General features: G+C 43.9%; 3 protein-coding genes across 3 annotated transcripts; 1 reads left to right on the top strand and 2 right to left on the bottom strand.

Moving 5' to 3' along the window:
* Positions 1 to 567: 567 nt before the first annotated feature.
* LOC104032980 (olfactory receptor 4N5) lies at positions 568 to 1,518 on the top strand. Its single transcript, XM_009485473.1, has one exon. The coding sequence runs from the start codon at positions 568 to 570 to the stop codon at positions 1,516 to 1,518; it is 951 nt and encodes a 316-aa protein (XP_009483748.1).
* Positions 1,519 to 9,222: 7,704 nt separating this feature from the next.
* Positions 9,223 to 10,201, bottom strand: LOC104032216 (olfactory receptor 4D1-like). Its single transcript, XM_075722967.1, is given in 4 exon segments — positions 9,223 to 9,338; positions 9,341 to 9,690; positions 9,692 to 9,958; positions 9,960 to 10,201. Coding segments are annotated over 4 exon segments (975 nt in total).
* A 5,427-nt stretch (positions 10,202 to 15,628) lies between these two features.
* LOC142595304 (olfactory receptor 13G1-like) lies at positions 15,629 to 16,564 on the bottom strand. Its single transcript, XM_075723045.1, has one exon. It carries the CDS (start codon positions 16,562 to 16,564, stop codon positions 15,629 to 15,631), a length of 936 nt encoding a protein of 311 aa, XP_075579160.1.
* Positions 16,565 to 17,890: the final 1,326 nt, after the last annotated feature.

The following is a 17,890-nucleotide window of genomic DNA, read 5'->3' as shown; positions in this document are numbered from 1 at the left end:
CCAAGGGATTCATAAACCTTCCTTCAGATGTGAGTGATCTATACTTAGTTTCCTTTTATAATCAGTGGATGTGATTTAGGATAGTTGTGTAATTTTAGAGTACACTTCATCTAGCTTTGTTTAGATGTCTACCTTAGTATTAAGTCTTCCTACCCTGGAAGGACCTGCTTTTGTCGACTGGAGAGGGAGTAGACATGACTAGCTCAGATAAAGGCATCTACACTGTAAACCACAAAAATTAGCCTACCCATAGAAGAATGGACTGATACTTTATGACCTACATTCCATCCAGGTGCCAGTTCCCAGGGCACAGAGAAAACAAAGAACATCTGATAGAATGTGGACATTTCCAGTTTACATTTCCAGTAAAATGCCCAAGTTAGTGGGAATCTAAATTACTGGCTTTCAAGTATCTCACCATTCCCTAAAACTAGGAAATGGGAAAGGGGCATGCATTTTAGGCAATTTAAATATTGCCTATGTTGTTCAAACATTTCTGTAGATTTGCACTGGTGTTTGTTTTTTTCCATGATTACTGTCTGTTTTTCAGGGCTCTGCAGAGTGGAAATGGAGCATGAGAACTATACAGTAGTTACAGAGTTTGTTCTGTTGGGATTGTCCCAAAACCATGAAGTCCAGATGATTCTTTTCTTCTTCTTCCTGCTCTTCTATATGATCATTCTGCCAGGCAATGTCCTTATCATTCTCACAATTCAGGGGGATTCCCAACTCGGATCACCTATGTATTTTTTCCTGGCCAATTTGGCATTCTTGGATATCTGCTACTGTTCTGTGACCCCACCCAAAATGTTGGCTGACTTTTTCTCACATCATAAGACTATCTCCTACAGTGCCTGCATGGCCCAGCTTTTCTTCCTCCACTTCCTGGGAGCAGCTGAAGCTTTCCTGCTCATGGTCATGGCCTATGACCGTTATGTAGCCATTTGCAAACCTCTTCATTATAACAGGCTTGTGAACAGGGGGGTATGCTGTGTCCTGGTTGGAGCTACATGGGGTGGGGGCTTCATCCATGGCATCATTCTATTTGCTCTCAGCATTCACCTGCCCTTATGCGGTCCCAACGTCCTCGATAACTTCTTCTGTGATGTCCATCAGCTAGTCAAGTTGGCCTGTGCCAACACTTACATAGTGGAGCTTTTGATGTTCCTCAACAATGGAGTTGTTATAGTCATGTGCTTTACACTTCTCCTAATCTCCTACACTGTCCTGTTGCTGAAGGTCTGCAAACAGTCTTCCAAGGCAAAGAACAAAGTAGCCTTCACCTGTGTTTCCCACATCATTGTGGTTTTTGTCATGTGTGGCCCAGCTATGTGTATCTATGGTTTACCCTTCCAAGCTGTCCCAATGGAAAAAGTTGTTGCTGTTTTCCATACTGTCATCTTCCCCTTGACTAATCCCATGATCTATACCTTGTGTAACAAGGAGATCAAAGGCTCGATGGGAAAGCTGGTCAGCAAATACATACTTTGGTGTGGAAAATTAAAAAAAATTTTTTGAAGTAAATAAGTGAAAGCTTTTTAATTTTTGTTTTGTTTGTTAATACAATTTTCTTAGGAACACTCCATAGTGTACATTATGCAGCAACATAATATATATTAAGCAAGCTTCCAATTATTTTCTTCTAATTATCAGAAAGCTTTAGGGTGACCCTAAAACTTGTATGGAATAATTTAGAGGAGAACTGTGTAAAGGATTCAACACAGTTGCACTATGAAGTTCTACTGTTAAAATTCTGTAGCTCTACAGAAATTAACTGGCAGCTGTGAAGCATTTATAGAATCATTAATGAACTTGTGGTCCAGATGCAGATAGACAAAATCAGGTAGCAAGCATGCTAGTTCAAGATTTCAGCTTATACTTGAATCTCTGACTGTTGGCACTGCCTTGCTCTTTGACTCTCATATGACTCTGTTGTTGAAATAGTTGACTGTTGCTCCACAAAGGGAGAAGGTACAAGTCACTGGATGATCTAGCTTGTAGTATGCTGTTCATAGAGCATAGGTAGGCCACTGAAATCAGAAATCAGCTATCAAGTAAAAATCAAAGCCAATGTGAACATAGCCTTATGGTAGGCACTAGTGACAGGATTTGTCTATCCAGGTATAGACATCTGCAGCATCTGAATTAGTCACCTAAGTATTCCTGCATAATCAATGGGTGTTTCTAGCAAGCAATTCAGCTAACCCATTTTTAATGTCTACTTTGGGAAGAAATAAAGCATGCCTTAGCATGCGTTAGACATTTTTATCTTGCCTTTAGTATTAGCTCTGTAATCTCAGTTTGTTCCAAAATGGAACCATAGAATACCTCAAGCTGGAAGAGACCCATAAGGATTATCGAGTCCAACTCCCTGCTCCTCACAGGACTACCTAAAACTAAATCATATGACTTAGACCACCATCCAGATGCTCCTTGAACTCTGACAGGCTTGGTGCCATGACCACTTCCCTAGGGAGCCTGTTCCAGTGAGTGACCACCCTCTCAGTGAAGAACCTTTTCCTAATGTCCAATTTGGACTTCCCCAGGTGCAGCGTCATTCCATTTCCTTGTGTCCTATTGATGGTCACCAGAGAGATCAGCATCCCCCTCTCTGCTGCCTCCCTTGACAAAGTTGTGGACTGCAATGGACTCACCCCTCAGCCATCCCTTCTCAAGCTGAACAAACCAAGTGACCTTAGCCACTCCTCATAAGTCTTGCCCTCGAGGCCTTTCACCATCTTGGTCACACTCCTCTGGACACACTCTAATAGTTTGATGTCCTTCTTACATTGAGGCACCTGAAACTGCACACAGTACTCAAGGTGGGGCTGCACTAGTGCAGAGTGGAACAATCACCTCCCTCAACTGGCTAGCTATGCTGTGCTTAATGTACGCAGTACACGGCTGGCCCTTTTGGCTGCCAGGGCATACTGTTGATTCATATTCAACTTCCATCAACCCAAACCCTCAGAGCTCTTTCTGTGGGGCTGCTGTCCAACCTCTTGTCCCCTAATTTTTTGTATAAGCAGGATTACCCCATCCCAGGTGCAGAATCTGGCACTTGGTCTTGTTAAATTTCATATGGTTGGTGATTGCCCAGCTCTCTAGTCTACCCAGATCTCTCTGTAAGGCCTCTCTAGCCTCAAGGGAGTCCACAGCTCCTCCTCGTTTAGTATCACTGGCAAACTTAATGTACATTAATGTAATGAATCCAGATCGTTTATAAAAACATTGAAGAGCACTGGCCCTAAAACTCAGTCCTGAGGAACCCTGCTGGTGACTGGCCACCAGCCTGATATGACACCATTTACTATAACTCTCTGAGCCTGACCCATCAGCCAATTGCTCACCCATCTGTACAGGGTAGGTGCAGAGTGGACTAACTATGGCTCCATCCACAAAGTCTTCCAATAATAGTCCAGAAGGCATTGCACCCTCACAAATCATAGTGTTCCCAGTCCCTGTGAAACCATTTCTGTTGCATGCTATAAGAATCCAAATATAGTTGTATGTGAAGTAGGTTTTTTTGTTATTTATCCCCTTCCTTAACTGTCCTACCTATCCTCTGGCAAAAGAAAATGAATGCCTTACAAAGAGTCCCTTTCTCCTTCTGTCAAAGGCCACAAGCATCCAGCCTCCTCCATCCTGGGAGTCTCCTCACCACTCAGTAAAGTGTACCCTCCAGCTGCACGTCCTTCATTGCCACATGGGACTTTGGCTATGGCCTCTGCTGTGTCTCTTCTTGCAGTCCTGTTCTGGTTCTCTGGTGCATGGTCTGCTCACCTCATCCCATGACTCCTTCATCTGGCAGCTCAGTACCTTGACCATGGCTTGTTTCCTACACATGAAACCACCATCCCTCTAAACCCAGTAAGAGGCATCTGCACCTAGACAGCAGCACCGCCACTCTGGAATGGTGTCCATTATCAGGTCTTTGATGTACTGGGGAACTTTCTCCAGCTAGGGCTGGCTCCATTATCCTCAAGGATTCTGGGCAGTCCTACATTTTCTGGAGCAGGGTTTCTGTCCCTTTGCACTCCTGTCATGTAATTGGCCCTGAAACCAGTCCTTCAGCACTCCTTCAGCAGTGAAAGACAACCGGTCTTTGTCTATGTCATCTAAGTGATTTACTTCAGCCAATGGACCAGAAGCGTTCACATCCATACTGCCCACAGCTAGCCCCTTTGAGGGGAGTCTGGCTGTACCCACAGTGCACAGAGGTTCATTATCTCTGGCCCAGTCCCTACCCCAAAGGCCCTTTGGGGGGCCTTGTTAGCCTACCATGTTAGCACACGGGACACTCCTCTGTGTTTGAGAGCCAAAGGACTATGCTAATTCTGAATGTGAGCCTCAGAATAGGTCACTTGTATGTTAGGTGGCTTGATTCTCAGAAGCACTTTCTGGGGCAGTTCTAGAAACTTCTAAGGTTTCTCCTCCACCCAACATCCTCCTTGAGGTGATGTCAGGTATTCCTTCAGACAGAATATCCTCTTCTCTTCATCCATCCTGCTCCTCCTGTTCTCTGCCAGGTTCCAGGTGGCCCAGTTTTGGGCCTGACATTTCTTAAGAAACTTTTAAGACCCTCTACAAGGATCTACAAAGAAATTTTAATTTTTTTCCAATGCAGGAAACAGTATGGGAGATCTACCTCCCCACTTGTCACATTTGTCTTCTATAGCATTGTGTTCTGTGTAGAAGGCTCCATGGATTTGTAGGAGACCATGATCATGTAAGGATTTGTGGGAGAAACTGAAGGATGGGGCAGAGCAAAGAAGAGAGGAGTGGTGAGGCGACGGAACGTCCATCCCTGGAGCACCCTTAAGTGATCCCTGGGACAATTTTATCCTTCAACCAAGTCCATGTTGTTCAATGTGGGACCAGGATGCTCTACTCCAGGAGGGATCCTGAAAGCTATACAGTCCACCTGAAGTGAGGATAAGGGGGGAAAAAGGGAGTGCACTAAACCTACAGGTGACACTACTATAAAGACTCTTTGTAATTATGTGGCAAGCAGAAATAACAATCAAATTTACCAAGCTAGCATTCAAGTGTGTCAATCTAGAGATGAAACTACACTAGATTGCTAAAAAGAAGTGAGACGTGTGCCGAAGTGGAAGGTCTAACTGTGATTTCCACAGGAGAGAACAAGGGCATGTTATGGCCCCTCATATTTGGCCCCTCAATACAAGAAATACATTGAGGTGCTGGAGCAAGTCCAGAGAAGGGCAACAAAGCTGCTGAAGGGTCTGGAGCACAGGCCTTCTGAGGAACAGATGAGGGAACTGGAATTGTTTAGTCTGGAGAAGAGGAGGCTGAGGGGAGACCTTATTACTCTCTACAACTACCTGAAAGGAGGTTGTAGTGAGGTGGGTGTTGGGCTCTTCTCCCAAGTAACAAGTGATAGGATGAGTGGAAATGGGCTCCAGCTGCGTCAGGGGAGGTTTAGATTGGATATTAAGAAAAATTTCTTCACGGATAGAGTGGTCAAGCTTTGGAACAGGGTGCCCAGAGAGGTGGTGGAGTCACCATCCCTAGAAGCGTTCAAAAAACATGTAGACGTAACACTTCGGGACATGGTTTAGTGGGCATGGTGGTGTTGGGTTGATGGTTGGACTGATGATCTTAGGGATCCTTTCCAACCTTAGTAATTCCTAGTTTTACTTTCATTTTAAATAATCCAGCCACCAAGCCAGGAAACATGTAATTATTACTCTACCCTTAATTGTTTTAGTAGCGGATTTTGTAGTGTTAGGCTAATGGTTGGACTTGATGATCTTAACGGTCTTTTCCAACCTAAACGATTCTATGATTCTATGATACAAAGCTGGGAGTAGTGTTGATAGACCAGATGGGTATGCTGTCATTCAGGGAGACCTCAAAAGGCTGGAGAAATGGGCAGAGGAACCTCATGAAGTTCAGTAAAGGGCAATGCCAAGTCCTGCACCTGGAATACCCAGTGCTGCAGTACAGGCTGGGGACCAACTGGCTTCACAGAATGATCTTGGGGTCTTTGTGGTTTAGTAGGTTTCACCAGATCCAGTTGCCCAGGACTCTGTCCAGTCATGTTTTGAATGTCTTTGCAGAGGGAGACAACACAATCTCTCTGGAAAACTTGTTCCATTATTTGAGCATTATTTGAATAAAGAAGTATTATTCTTTTGTTTATATAGAATTTAATGGTTCTTAATTTGTGCCCATTGCCTCTTTTCCTTTCATGAGCATCACTGACAACAGCCTCGCTCTGTCTTTTTCATTCTCTCCCCTCAGGGGTTTATACACATTGATAAGATTCCCTCTGAGCCTTCTCTTCTCCTGGCTAAACAATCCCAGCTCTCTCGGCCTTTCCTTGTAGGAAAGATGCTCCAGTCTCTTAATCACCTTTGTGGCTCTTTAATGGACTCTCTCCAGTATGTCCATCTCTCTCTTTTCTACTGAGGAGCCTAGAACTGGACACAGTACTCCAGGTGTGGCCTCACCATCGAATAAAGGGGAAGGATCACATTCCTCAACTGGCTGGAAATACTTTGCCTGATGCAACCCATGATACCATTGGCTTTCTTTACAGTAAGGGCACATTGCTGACTCTTGTTCAACTTGGTGTCCACCAGGAATTCAAAGTATTTCTCTGCAGCACAGGAAAGTTTTTTGAGAATGTCTAAGTAGGGATTTAATGGATTTTCAAATAGCATCACATACATGGCTTTAAAGGGGTGTTTTCAGTCCTGGAGTGCCATTTTCTAATATTCAAGGAGAACCAGCTGCAGGAGAATGAGGTTTCCTTTATGTTCGAAGTCATAGCAGTCAGCACCATGAAGGCTCTGCTGACTGTATTCACAAGACTTCCTTTGAACATCATGGGGTAACAACCAGACATGCAGACGCCCCCATGGAACACATGTAAATGTTTTAGCCAGCTAGCTGGAGCTGTTCTACTTTCAGTAACAATTCAGTTGCCCAAACTGAATGTATGTAATGCACTGAAATTCTCTCTAGACTCCATTAAGCTTCTTGGGGTGGCATTCAAATACCCAAACACAGCTGATCAGTGCTACTTAAGATGCCATAGAGTGACATAGGAGCTGGCAGATATGCACTGGATGTAAGTGAGACCCAAAACTTTCTGAATTGGCTGCTGGTGGTCAGGTAGGGTATGCCTGGGGCTCTGAAAGTGTACTTTATGCCTATGTGTAAGTAATTGAGCACTGAAGTTAGGGAAGACAAATTCCTCACTGCCTGCCATCTCCAGATACCTAAAAGTGGTCTGTTTCCCAGGTTGTCATCTTAGCTCCTTCTACAGTCTGAGGATAAATCACATTTAGAGTTTAGTTCATGTTTTTGATAGATTTAGAGACTTATATGTTCCATTCTGACAGTTCCATTGCCTCTTTGCTAAAATGCTGACAAATCTTCATGGAATCAGTTTCCACATATCCTCACGTTATATAAATGGTTCAAGAGTAGCAGAAGACACACACACACACACACACACACACACACTCCGTCCCCCCAAGAAATGTAAAATGAACAACAAGATAAAAAGACAAAAACCACAAACAAACAAACAAACAAACCAAACCCAGAACAAGCCTGTCTTTATCAGTCCTCCACCCCTATCTCTGTCTTGATAGGTTGGAGTGTTCCATTTTCTCAGAGATAGAGGGCACAAACTCCTGGAAGTAGCTTCTACCTTTTAAATAAACCAGTCTCAAAAAGGGAGTGATAGTAAGCCTAATTACTCTCAGATGCATAGAGAGGCTTACTGAAATTCAGTCTTTTATTCTTAAATATAGGAGTGCATTGGAACAGCTAATTGAGGATCTCTGCTGCTGCATTCTTATGTGGAGAGTCCTGCTTTCATTCATGTCGTGGTTTAGCCCCAGCCAGCAACTAAGCACCATGCAGCTACTTGCTCACTCCCCCTACCCCGATGGGATGGGGGAGAGAATCGGAGGAGTAAGAGAGAGAAACACTCCTGGGGTGAGATAAGAACAGTTTAATAATTGAAATAAAGTAAAACAGTAATGATAATAGTAACAGTATAATAATGATAATAACAATAATAATATACAAAGCAAGTGATGCACAATGCAATAGCTCACCACCCGCCGACCGATACCCAGACAGTTTCCGAGCAGCAATCGCTGCTCCCCAGCCAACCCCCCCTCCCAGTTTCTATACTGAGCATGATGCCATATGGTATGGAATAGCCCTTTGGTCAGTTGGGATCAACTATTCTGGCTGTGCCCCCTCCCAGTTTCTTGTGCACCTGGCAGAGCATGGGAAGCTGAAAAGTCCTTGACTAGCATAAGCAGTACTCAGCAACAACTAAAAACATCAGCGTGTTATCAACATTCTTCTACTAAATCCAAAACACAGCACTATGCCTGCTACTAGGAAGAAAATTAACTCTATCCCAGCCAAAACCAGGACAATTCAGTAAAATATAGTTAGGTCCTAGCAGGAGGATGCCTAATGCAACTTTCCACCTCTTGTGGAGGCTTGGAACCTGCTGTTTATCTTTCTGAATAGTCCATAACCAATGACAACCAGTCATGGTTGTTTAGCCTGGAGAAGAGGGGGCTGAGGGGTTACCTTATTGCTCTCTACAACTACCTGAAAGGAAGTTGTAGTGAGGTGGGTGTTGGTCTCTTCTCCCAAGTAGTTAGTGATAGGATGAGAGGAAATGGGCTCAAGCTGCGCCATGGGAGGTTTAGATTGGATATTAGGAAAAATTTCTTCACGGAAAGAGTGGTCAAACATTGGAATAGGCTGCCCAGAGAGGTGGTGGAGTCACCATCCCTGGAAGCATTCAAAAAATGGGTAGATGTGGCACTTGGGCACATGGTTTAGTCTAGTCTACCCTTGATTGGTTTAGTGTGGACTTGGTAATGTTAGGTTAATGGTTGGACTGGATGATCTTAAAGGTCTTTTCCAACCTAAACAGTTCTGATTCTATGATTCTATGATTCTATGATTCTATGATTCTATGATTCTATGATCAGCATCCAGGGTGCGCCACGATGCTGTCTTTGCAGGTGATTTATACAGAAGACTCTCATTAGGCCCTACAAATTACACCATAATGCACAGTCCATGGAGGAGAACAAGAAAACATGTGACTGACCTTCCTAAGCTGATGTGAGGTGAATGTTGTCCCGATCTCACATGTAGAAGTTTGCTCACTTACTGAAGGAGCAGGAATCTCAGTGGTTGAACAGTTTTCTATGGAAGCGTCAGATCTGATCTTTTTGGATCTGCTGGCTGGTCTGGTTTCTGCATCCTTCCTGAGAGAAAGATCTTCCCCAGTGTTATCCTGATGGCCTTTTTCATCTCAGTGTACTCAGTGTGTAGGTCATTGGGTTTAGTATTGGGGTGACCACAGTATAAACAATGGAGGCCACCTTGTCCATAGAGAATTCTTTATAAGGCTGAGCATACAAAAAGATGCAGGGCATGAATATCAAGCTCACAATGGTTATCTGGGTTCCACAGGTAGACAGGGCTTTCTGCTTCCCTTCTGTGATGCATGTCCTTATCTTTGGCAAGATGACAGTATAAGAAATAATCAAGATTACAAAAAGAATAATGAGAATCACTCCACTATTAAACACCATCTGTAGTTCAGCCATGCAGATGTCAGCGCAGGCCACTTTGATGACTTGAGGGACAACACAGTAGAAATTGTCTAGTATTTGGGCCACAGAATGGTAGCTGGAGAAGAAAAACATTTTGTATAGTAGAGTGTACAAATCCACTGAACCATGCAATTGCCACCAATCCTATACACATGTTCCAGTTCATGATAGACAGGTTACACAGTGGCTCACAGATGGCCACATACCGATCAGCTGTCATCCTTACAAGGAAAAAAGCCATCACACCAGCAATGAAATGAAAGAACATCTGGAGGAACCACTCATTGAATGAGATCATTGTACGTTGGGTGAGGAGGCCTGAGCAGTTTGGGATTATTGACTGAGGAATCACTGACACCAAGGAAAGCTAAGCTGGCCAGCAGGACGTATATGGGTGTGTGGATCTGGTGATCAACAGCTACAGTTGCAATGGTGGTGAAGGTCACTGGCCAGGTTACCACATAGATGAGAGACATCACACAGAGACAGTACTGCAGCTTGCAACTCTGTGCCAGGCCCAACAGGACAAATTCTGTCACAGTGGTGGTGATGTTCTTTGATTCCATACTTTATCCCTGCACCAGCAACAGCAATAAAGATGGTTATAAACATGTATTGGAGTATAGCATCATTAAAACATAGAAACATGAAATAATTTAGGTTGGGAGGGATTTCTGGAGGTCATCAAGTCTCACAAACTCTGTGGACCTGTTCAAGTATATGGCTAGTCTCATGGAAAAAAATAAAGAAACAAGATGATCCCTTATATTTAGTAAGAATTTAGCATGTCCCAGTTAATATCTGTTGCTGTTTGCTTTCATCGTGTTGCTGTACTCCTCTAGGAAGAGTCTGACTCCATCTCCTCTGTATCCTCATCTCATCAGCTAGTTATAGACAGAGATAAGGTCTCCCCTTAGCCTTCACTTCTTAAAGATGAACAAAGCTACTTCTCTCAGCCTCTCCTTGCATGTCATATGCTCCTGCCCAGTGATTAGTTTGGTGACCCTCCAAGGAACTAGCTCCAGTATAACACTGTCTTTCTTGTCCTGGAGAGTCCTGGACTGGACACTACCGCAAATGGGGTTCACGAGCATTGAATAGAGGGGTAGGATCATTTCCCTGGGCTAGCTGGCTGGACCCTTGCTAACAGAGCCCTGGATGCATATTGACTTCTTTGCCACATGAACACATTGTCATCTCTTATTCAGATATTTGTTTACCAGGGTCTTTTTCTGCAAAGCTGCTTCCTAGATACTCTGCCAATAGCCTCTACTGATTGCACAAGGACTGTCCTTTCCCAGATGCAAGATGTCATATTTACTTTTGTCAGACATTATGGATGTTCATGCCAGCCTATTTCTTCAAACTGTCCAGGTCCCTATGAATAGCAGCCCTGCCATCCAGCATACTGACTGTTTTCCCCATTTTGATGTCCTCCACACACTCACTGAGAGAACATTGCATCCCATCATCCAGCTCATTAATGAAGACATTAAACAGTTGACCACAGTTTTTACCCCTGAGGGACACTAGTTACTTCTCACCAGCTGCACTTCACACCACTGATATCCTCTTCTTGAATTCAGCAGTCCAGCCAATTTTCCACCCACCTTATCATACATTTATCCAGCGCATATCCCACCATGTTGGTGATAAGGAGGCTATGGGAGGCTATGGGAGACTATGTGCTAAAGTCAAGGTATACAATATTCACTGCCCTGCCCTCATCCACAGCGCCAGTCACCTCATCATAGAAACCTATGAAGGACATGATTTGTCCTCAGAATATCCATTGTTAGCTCTTCCCAATCACCTCCTTGTCCTCCATGTGTTTAGCAATGGGCCCATAATCTTCCCAGGGACTGAGGTGAGGCTGATCGGCCTGTAGTTCCCTGGATCCTCCTTCTTGCCATTTCTGAAGATGGATGTGGCAATTGCCTATTTCCAACCACCAGGAATCTCCCTCAATTGTCATTTTTAAGATGATAGAACACAGCCTTGCAGTGACACAAGCCAGCTACTTCAGCACTGTAGGATGAATCCAATCTTGTGCCATTTTCTTGTGCAGGTCTAATTGGCTTAAGTTAGCCTTGTTGCTTTCAACCATGGGTACTGTTTCACAAACTCAGCAGAAAGCTCAAGAACCTAAGAAGCCTGAGGGCAAAGCTTACTATGGAAATCTGATGCAAAAAGGCATTGAGTAAATCAGCCATTCGCACATCTGTTGTCACTAGGTCCCCAACCCCACTAAGCAATGGGCCCACATTCTTCTTAGTCTTCCTTTTGCTACCAATGTACTTTGAGAAACATTTCTTCCTGCCCTTCAACTCCTTTTCAAGTTTCAGCTCCAGCTGAGCATTGGCTTTTCCCGACTCCATTCCTATATGAGCAGACAATGTCTCTGTGTCGGTCTGAAGTAGCCTGTTCCTCCTTTTACCTTCTGTGTAGGTCTTTTTTGTATTAGAGCTGCCAGGAGATCCCTGTGCATCCATGTTGGCATTCTTTTGCACTTGCTTGACTTACTGCAAATTTGAATGCATTCCACTCTGAGGAGGCAGACATTGAAGAACAGTTTTCCTGTGCCCGTTTACCCTCCAGGACAGTTTTCCTTGGGATCCTGCCAAGCAGGCACCTGAACAAGCCGAAATTTGCTCTTCAGAAGGCCAGGGATGTGATTCTGTTGTTTCTTTTGCTCAGTCTACTCAGAACTTTAAACTCCACTGTCCTATGCTGTCCATTGCAACAGCCAAGCATACATTCAACTCTCACTTCTTAATCCAGTTCAGTGTCCTTATTTCCCTTCTGAAATGACTCATCAAGTTCATAATAATAATGCAATGGTAAATATCATTGTAGAAATTCTTTCTGCTTGCTCACTCTGACACATAGAGCATCCTTCTACAATCTTTTGGAACACACTTCCTACTCTTTCCCTGGATTTAAAGAGGGGTCTGCTCTTTTACATGGGTTCCAGCTAGGTACAATTTCCATTTTCACAGACCATAGAATCATATAGGTTGGAAAAGACCTTTAAGATCATCCAGTCCAACCATTAACCTAACACTACCAAGTCCACCACTAAACCAATTAAGGGTAGAGTAGTAATTTCATGTTTCCTGGCTTGGTGGCTGGATTATTTTTTAATGGAAGTAAAAACTAGGAATCATTAAGATTGGAAAGGATCTCTAAGATCATCAGTCCAACAATCAGCCCAACACCACCATGTCCACTAAACCATGTCCCAAAGTGCCATGTCTACAGGTTTTTGAACACTTCTAGGGATGGTGACCCTACCACCTCTCTGGACAGCCTGTTCCAATGCCTGACTACCCTTTCCATGATGAAATTTCTCCTAATATCCAGTCTAACCCACCCCCCCGGCACAGCTTGAGCCTATTTCCTCTCATCCTATTGCTAACTACGTGGGAGAAGAGACCAACATCCACCTCACTACAACCTCCTTTCAGGTAGTTGTAGAGAGCAATAAGGTCACCCCTCAGCCTCCTCTTCTCCAGACTAAACAATTCCAGTTCCCTCAGCCGTTCCTCATAAGACTTGTGCTCCAGACCCTTCACCAGCTTCCTTGCCCTTCTCTGGACACACTCCAGCACCTCAATGTCTTTCTTGTACTGAGGGGCCCAAAACTGGACACAGTATTCCAGGTGCAGCCTCACCAGCACCGAGTACAGGGGGACAATCACCTCCCTGTTCCTGCTGGCCACACTATTCCTGATACAAGCCAGGATGCTGTTGGCCTTCTTGGCCACCTGGGCACACTGCTGGCTCATGTTCAGCCGGATGTCGACCAACACCCCCAGGTCCTTTTCAACCAGGCAGCTTTCCAGCCACTCTTCCCCAAGCCTGGAACATTGCATGGGGTTATTGTGACCCAAGTGCAGGACCCAGCACTTGGCCATGTTGAACCTTATACAGCTATCCTCAGCCCATCGATCCAGCCTGTCCAGGTCCCTCTGCAGGGCCATCCTACCCTCCAGCAGAGCGACAATCCCACCCACTTTGGTGTCATCTGCAAACTTACTGAGGGTGCACTCAATCCCTTCATCCAGATTATTGATAAAGATATTGTACAAGACCGTCCCCAAAACGGAGCCCTGGGGAACACCACTTGTGACCAGTCACCACCTGGATTTAACTCCATTCACCACAACTCTCTGGGCTCAGCCACCCAGCCAGTTTTTTACCCAGCAAAGAGTATGCCCATCCAAGCCATGGGCCGCCAGCTTCCTTAGGAGAATGATGTGGGAGACGGTGTCAAAGGCTTTACTGAATTCCAGGTAGATGACATCCACAGCCTTTCCCTCATATCCACTAGACAGGTCACCAGGTCATAGAAGGAGATCAGGTTGGTCAAGCAGGACCTGCCTTTTGTGAACCCATGCTGGCTGGGCCCGATCCTCTAGTTGACCTGCACATGCCTGTTGAGCAGACTCAACATGAACCACTCCATAATATTCCCTGGGACTAAGGTCAGACTGACAAGGCTGCAGTTCCCCGGATCCTCCTTCTTCCATAAGAAAAACACTAAAATACTCCAAAAAGTGTTGTATATCCCCTAGAGGATAAGGTGTCTGAAACTGTAAGCAAAGTGCAAAAGCAATAAGGAGAAGATTTTTTTTTTTTTAAAAATGTTTGGTTTTAGATGGTTGGGTCCCTCAATCTTTTTTCCTTTCCTCCTTCCTTCCTTCTATTACGGCAATAAAAGGTAAAGCAACAAATAAATCAGTGGAAGTAATCAGCAATTTACTCAAAGTGAACCCACATCCCCTAAAATTTCTTTCCCAAAGCGTGAAGTAATTTTGTTAACATTTTTTTCCACTTTCTTCAACAACAACAAGGTAGAGTTCCACCAACTGTGAGGAGGATTTAGAAGTCCAGCTCAGGTGGACAAATATCTGCCACCACATGAGGACAGGAGTGTATTCTGAGGCATACAGTACACCCTTCAGAAGGCAGTTACACACAAGGTTTTACAAACCATCTAAAAATCCAAGGGAGCACAAATAGTCATAAAGGAATACCTCAAAAAGAATGTATTTGTAGCACATTATTGTTATCTACTTAGGCTGTTTCTTGTTATTGTTTTCTTTTTCAGTGTCTTAAAAAAAGCGAAGGTAGGGAAGAATGAGGGAAAATCATGACCAACAGCCTGAGACTGAGAATAGAATACATAGAATCACAGAATTGTAGAATCATAGAATAGTTTGGGTTGGAAGGGACCTTTAAAGGTCATGTAGTCCAACCTCCCCTGCCATGAGTGTGGTCATGGTGCAGTCATGGTGATTTGTTTCTTGTAATGTTAATTGATGATCCAATTAATGGTTTCTATGTTCTTAAGTAAAGATCTGATTTTGTATTAAAACACATTAAAAACATAAATATTGGATAGTTTATCACTAGGCAGGCTGAGGTAACTGTAGGAGGGCATTCTCCTTCACAACAGGGAGAAACAGACCTCTAAGGTACAATTTCAGAAGCAGAGGGAGGCCTGGAAAATTCAGATTAATTCCATCCTTAAAGTGCCTTTTCCTCTCTGCTGACCAAAATGGGAGATTGACTCAAGAGATCACCAGCAGTTGCATTCCATCAGATGACTACAGAAAATAAATCTATGGATGGTAATGAACTCCAGTCTCAGATGATATAAATAGCTATAAGCACTTGATCAAAGCTACCATATAGTCATCTCCATTGAGTCTGTGCTCTTGCTTCCCTTTCTAGAGGATTCAGAGTAACAAACACTTGTAAAGTACACTTCACCTCACCCTGCTCTGGGTATCCTCAGTTCAGATCATTTCTCCTTGAGTACTACCATTGTTGTGGCATGTGAACTTCAGTGAAAGCAATGTCACCTTCTGAATTTCTGAATTCCAAATTCTGAAAGCAGCAGCAAAGTTTGACACAACACTGCGACTACCCATGAGCACGGACCATGCAGAACAGGGCTGGGAAGTACGGGCACGTGGCTATGTGTATTAGTTTGTCTTGGGAAATGGTACAATTTTCCAGAACACTGCTTTGATCACTTTGTTGCGCAGGCTGTAGATCAAAGGGTTCAGAGTGGGAGTCACCAGAGTGTACACAACACTCACTGTTTTGTTCTTCTTCTCTAATGGAGTGCTGGTTGGCTGGATATAGGTGTAGATGATGGTGGAGTAGAACAAGCCAACAATAGCAAGGTGTGAGGAGCAGGTGGAGAAGGCTTTCCACTTCCCTGCAGAGCCCTGGATTTTCAGGATGGTGATGATGATGAGGCAGTAGGAGAGGATGACCAGCAAGAAGTTTCCCATGCCTAAGATGATGTCTGCCAAGTAAACTGTGATTTCACTGAGATAGGTTGAACTGCAGGACAGGGCAAGGACTGGGGGTATCTCACACAAGAAATTTTGGACTAAATTTGGCCCACAGAAGTCCAGCTGTGCCACAAGAAGGGTGTTTATGAGGGAATTGATGGTACCAATTCCCCAGACACCAGCCATTAAAGAGATGCATGTCCCCTTGCTCATCATGGTTATGTAGTGCAGGGGCTGGCGGATGGCCAGGTACCGGTCATAAGACATGACTGTTAACAGCATAAGCTCTGTTGAGCCCGAGAAAGTGAAGGTGTAGAGCTGTGCTACACAGCCCTCAAAGGAGATGGTGTTCTTGTCCAGGATCAGGTTCTCCAACATCTTGGGCAGAACTGAGGAGACACCTACCAAGTCAAGGATAGCCAGGTTGGAGATGAAAAAGTACATAGGGGTGTGAAGTGGTGGGTGGACAATGGTAGCTATAATGACAAATGAGTTGCTGAGGATAGCAGTGAGGTAGAGACACAAAGATATTGCAATATAGAGACCTCGGAAGTGAGGGTTTTCAAAAGCACCCTCAAGGATGAATTCAGAAACCTTGGTGAGATTCTGTGGATGCATTTGCCTTGGTGTCCCCTATGTAGGAATAAAAATAAAAACATTACTGCATCATGGCCAGAACACATTCAATCCAATGTTAAAAATAGAGAAAGACAGAGAGAGAGGTATGTTTCCAAAGGCAAAAAAAACCCAACCCAAACCAAACCACAACCCCACAAAAGAGAAAATAAGGGGAAAATATTTCAGTGCACAAGGAAAGTCACATCAGTACTTGAATGAATGATAGATATTACAATAATAATAACAACAATAACAATAATAGATAAATAAGATTAATCTATGGGTGCAGTTCTCAAAAGGATTAACAGGACTTTTTTTCTTTTTCTCTTTTCTCCCCGCCCCCCGAAATAGTATCAGAGACATTTTGCAGCAATCACATTGCATAGTGGATCTTCCCCGACTGTAGTACATCCTTAGACTTCTACACAGGAATCTGAAACCATAGACGCTGAGACCTAATTTCCACCATGGCTGTTTGGGCACAAAATAAATCTGCACTGGGCTAAAAGCAAGACCTTTCAGAAGTGAAAGCAAGGAGACGAAAAGAGAATAGTGTATCATTGCACCACAGGGTGATAGGTAGACAGAAGTGAACAGAGATATGAATGTATTAATTTATTAAACAAATATGCAATTTAAATAATTACTTTTCTAAAAGGATTTTAAGGTTGCCTGAGGAATAGAGAAACAATGTTTGGCAGCTGTTCATCATGCACCCTACATACTTTACCTAACTATCACTGATCAGGGCAGTGAAGGGATCACAGCCGCTGAAGATGCAAACCTATTAATTGCAAGCCGAGAAGTGTGACATTTCTGACTATTTCTGATGATTGTCCTCCAGGAATCTGGCTGGTAACAGAGAGATCAGAGATGGTCTGCATGAGGATTTACTCAGCAGTGTAAGGCTAAAGCTGTCTCTGGGCTTGCATTTCATTGAGCTAGAGTGCTGCTAGCTGCAACTGGAGATCTTCCCAAATATGGTCGTTTCTAGTAGATTTTAAATTGTTCTGTCTGTTCCACGCAATTTTGACCATCCCAAATTGTGCCTGGAATTCCTTGCCAAATGGCCAGGAAGAGTCTCTGATACTCAGGCGCAACAAACAGAGTTATAATTTCTGCCTTGGAGTCTAACGGCAGAGAATTAGATCTTCAGTAGAGTTCACGTCATCTCATTGCACTTCCAGGCAATCTGCAAGCAGACTCTGCTGGTGGTTTCCCCTTCCACTAGTGTCAACGGAGAGACTGACTCTTCTATAGCATCACTCATCTCTTGATGAAGATACCGGTCTAAGATGGCTTACTGGAAAGGCACCAGCCTTTCCT

The sequence above is a fragment of the Pelecanus crispus genome, chromosome 18 (genome assembly GCF_030463565.1).
Source record: "Pelecanus crispus isolate bPelCri1 chromosome 18, bPelCri1.pri, whole genome shotgun sequence".
NCBI classification, from domain to species: Eukaryota; Metazoa; Chordata; class Aves; order Pelecaniformes; family Pelecanidae; genus Pelecanus; species Pelecanus crispus.
This window is presented reverse-complemented; position numbering and strand designations above follow the sequence as displayed.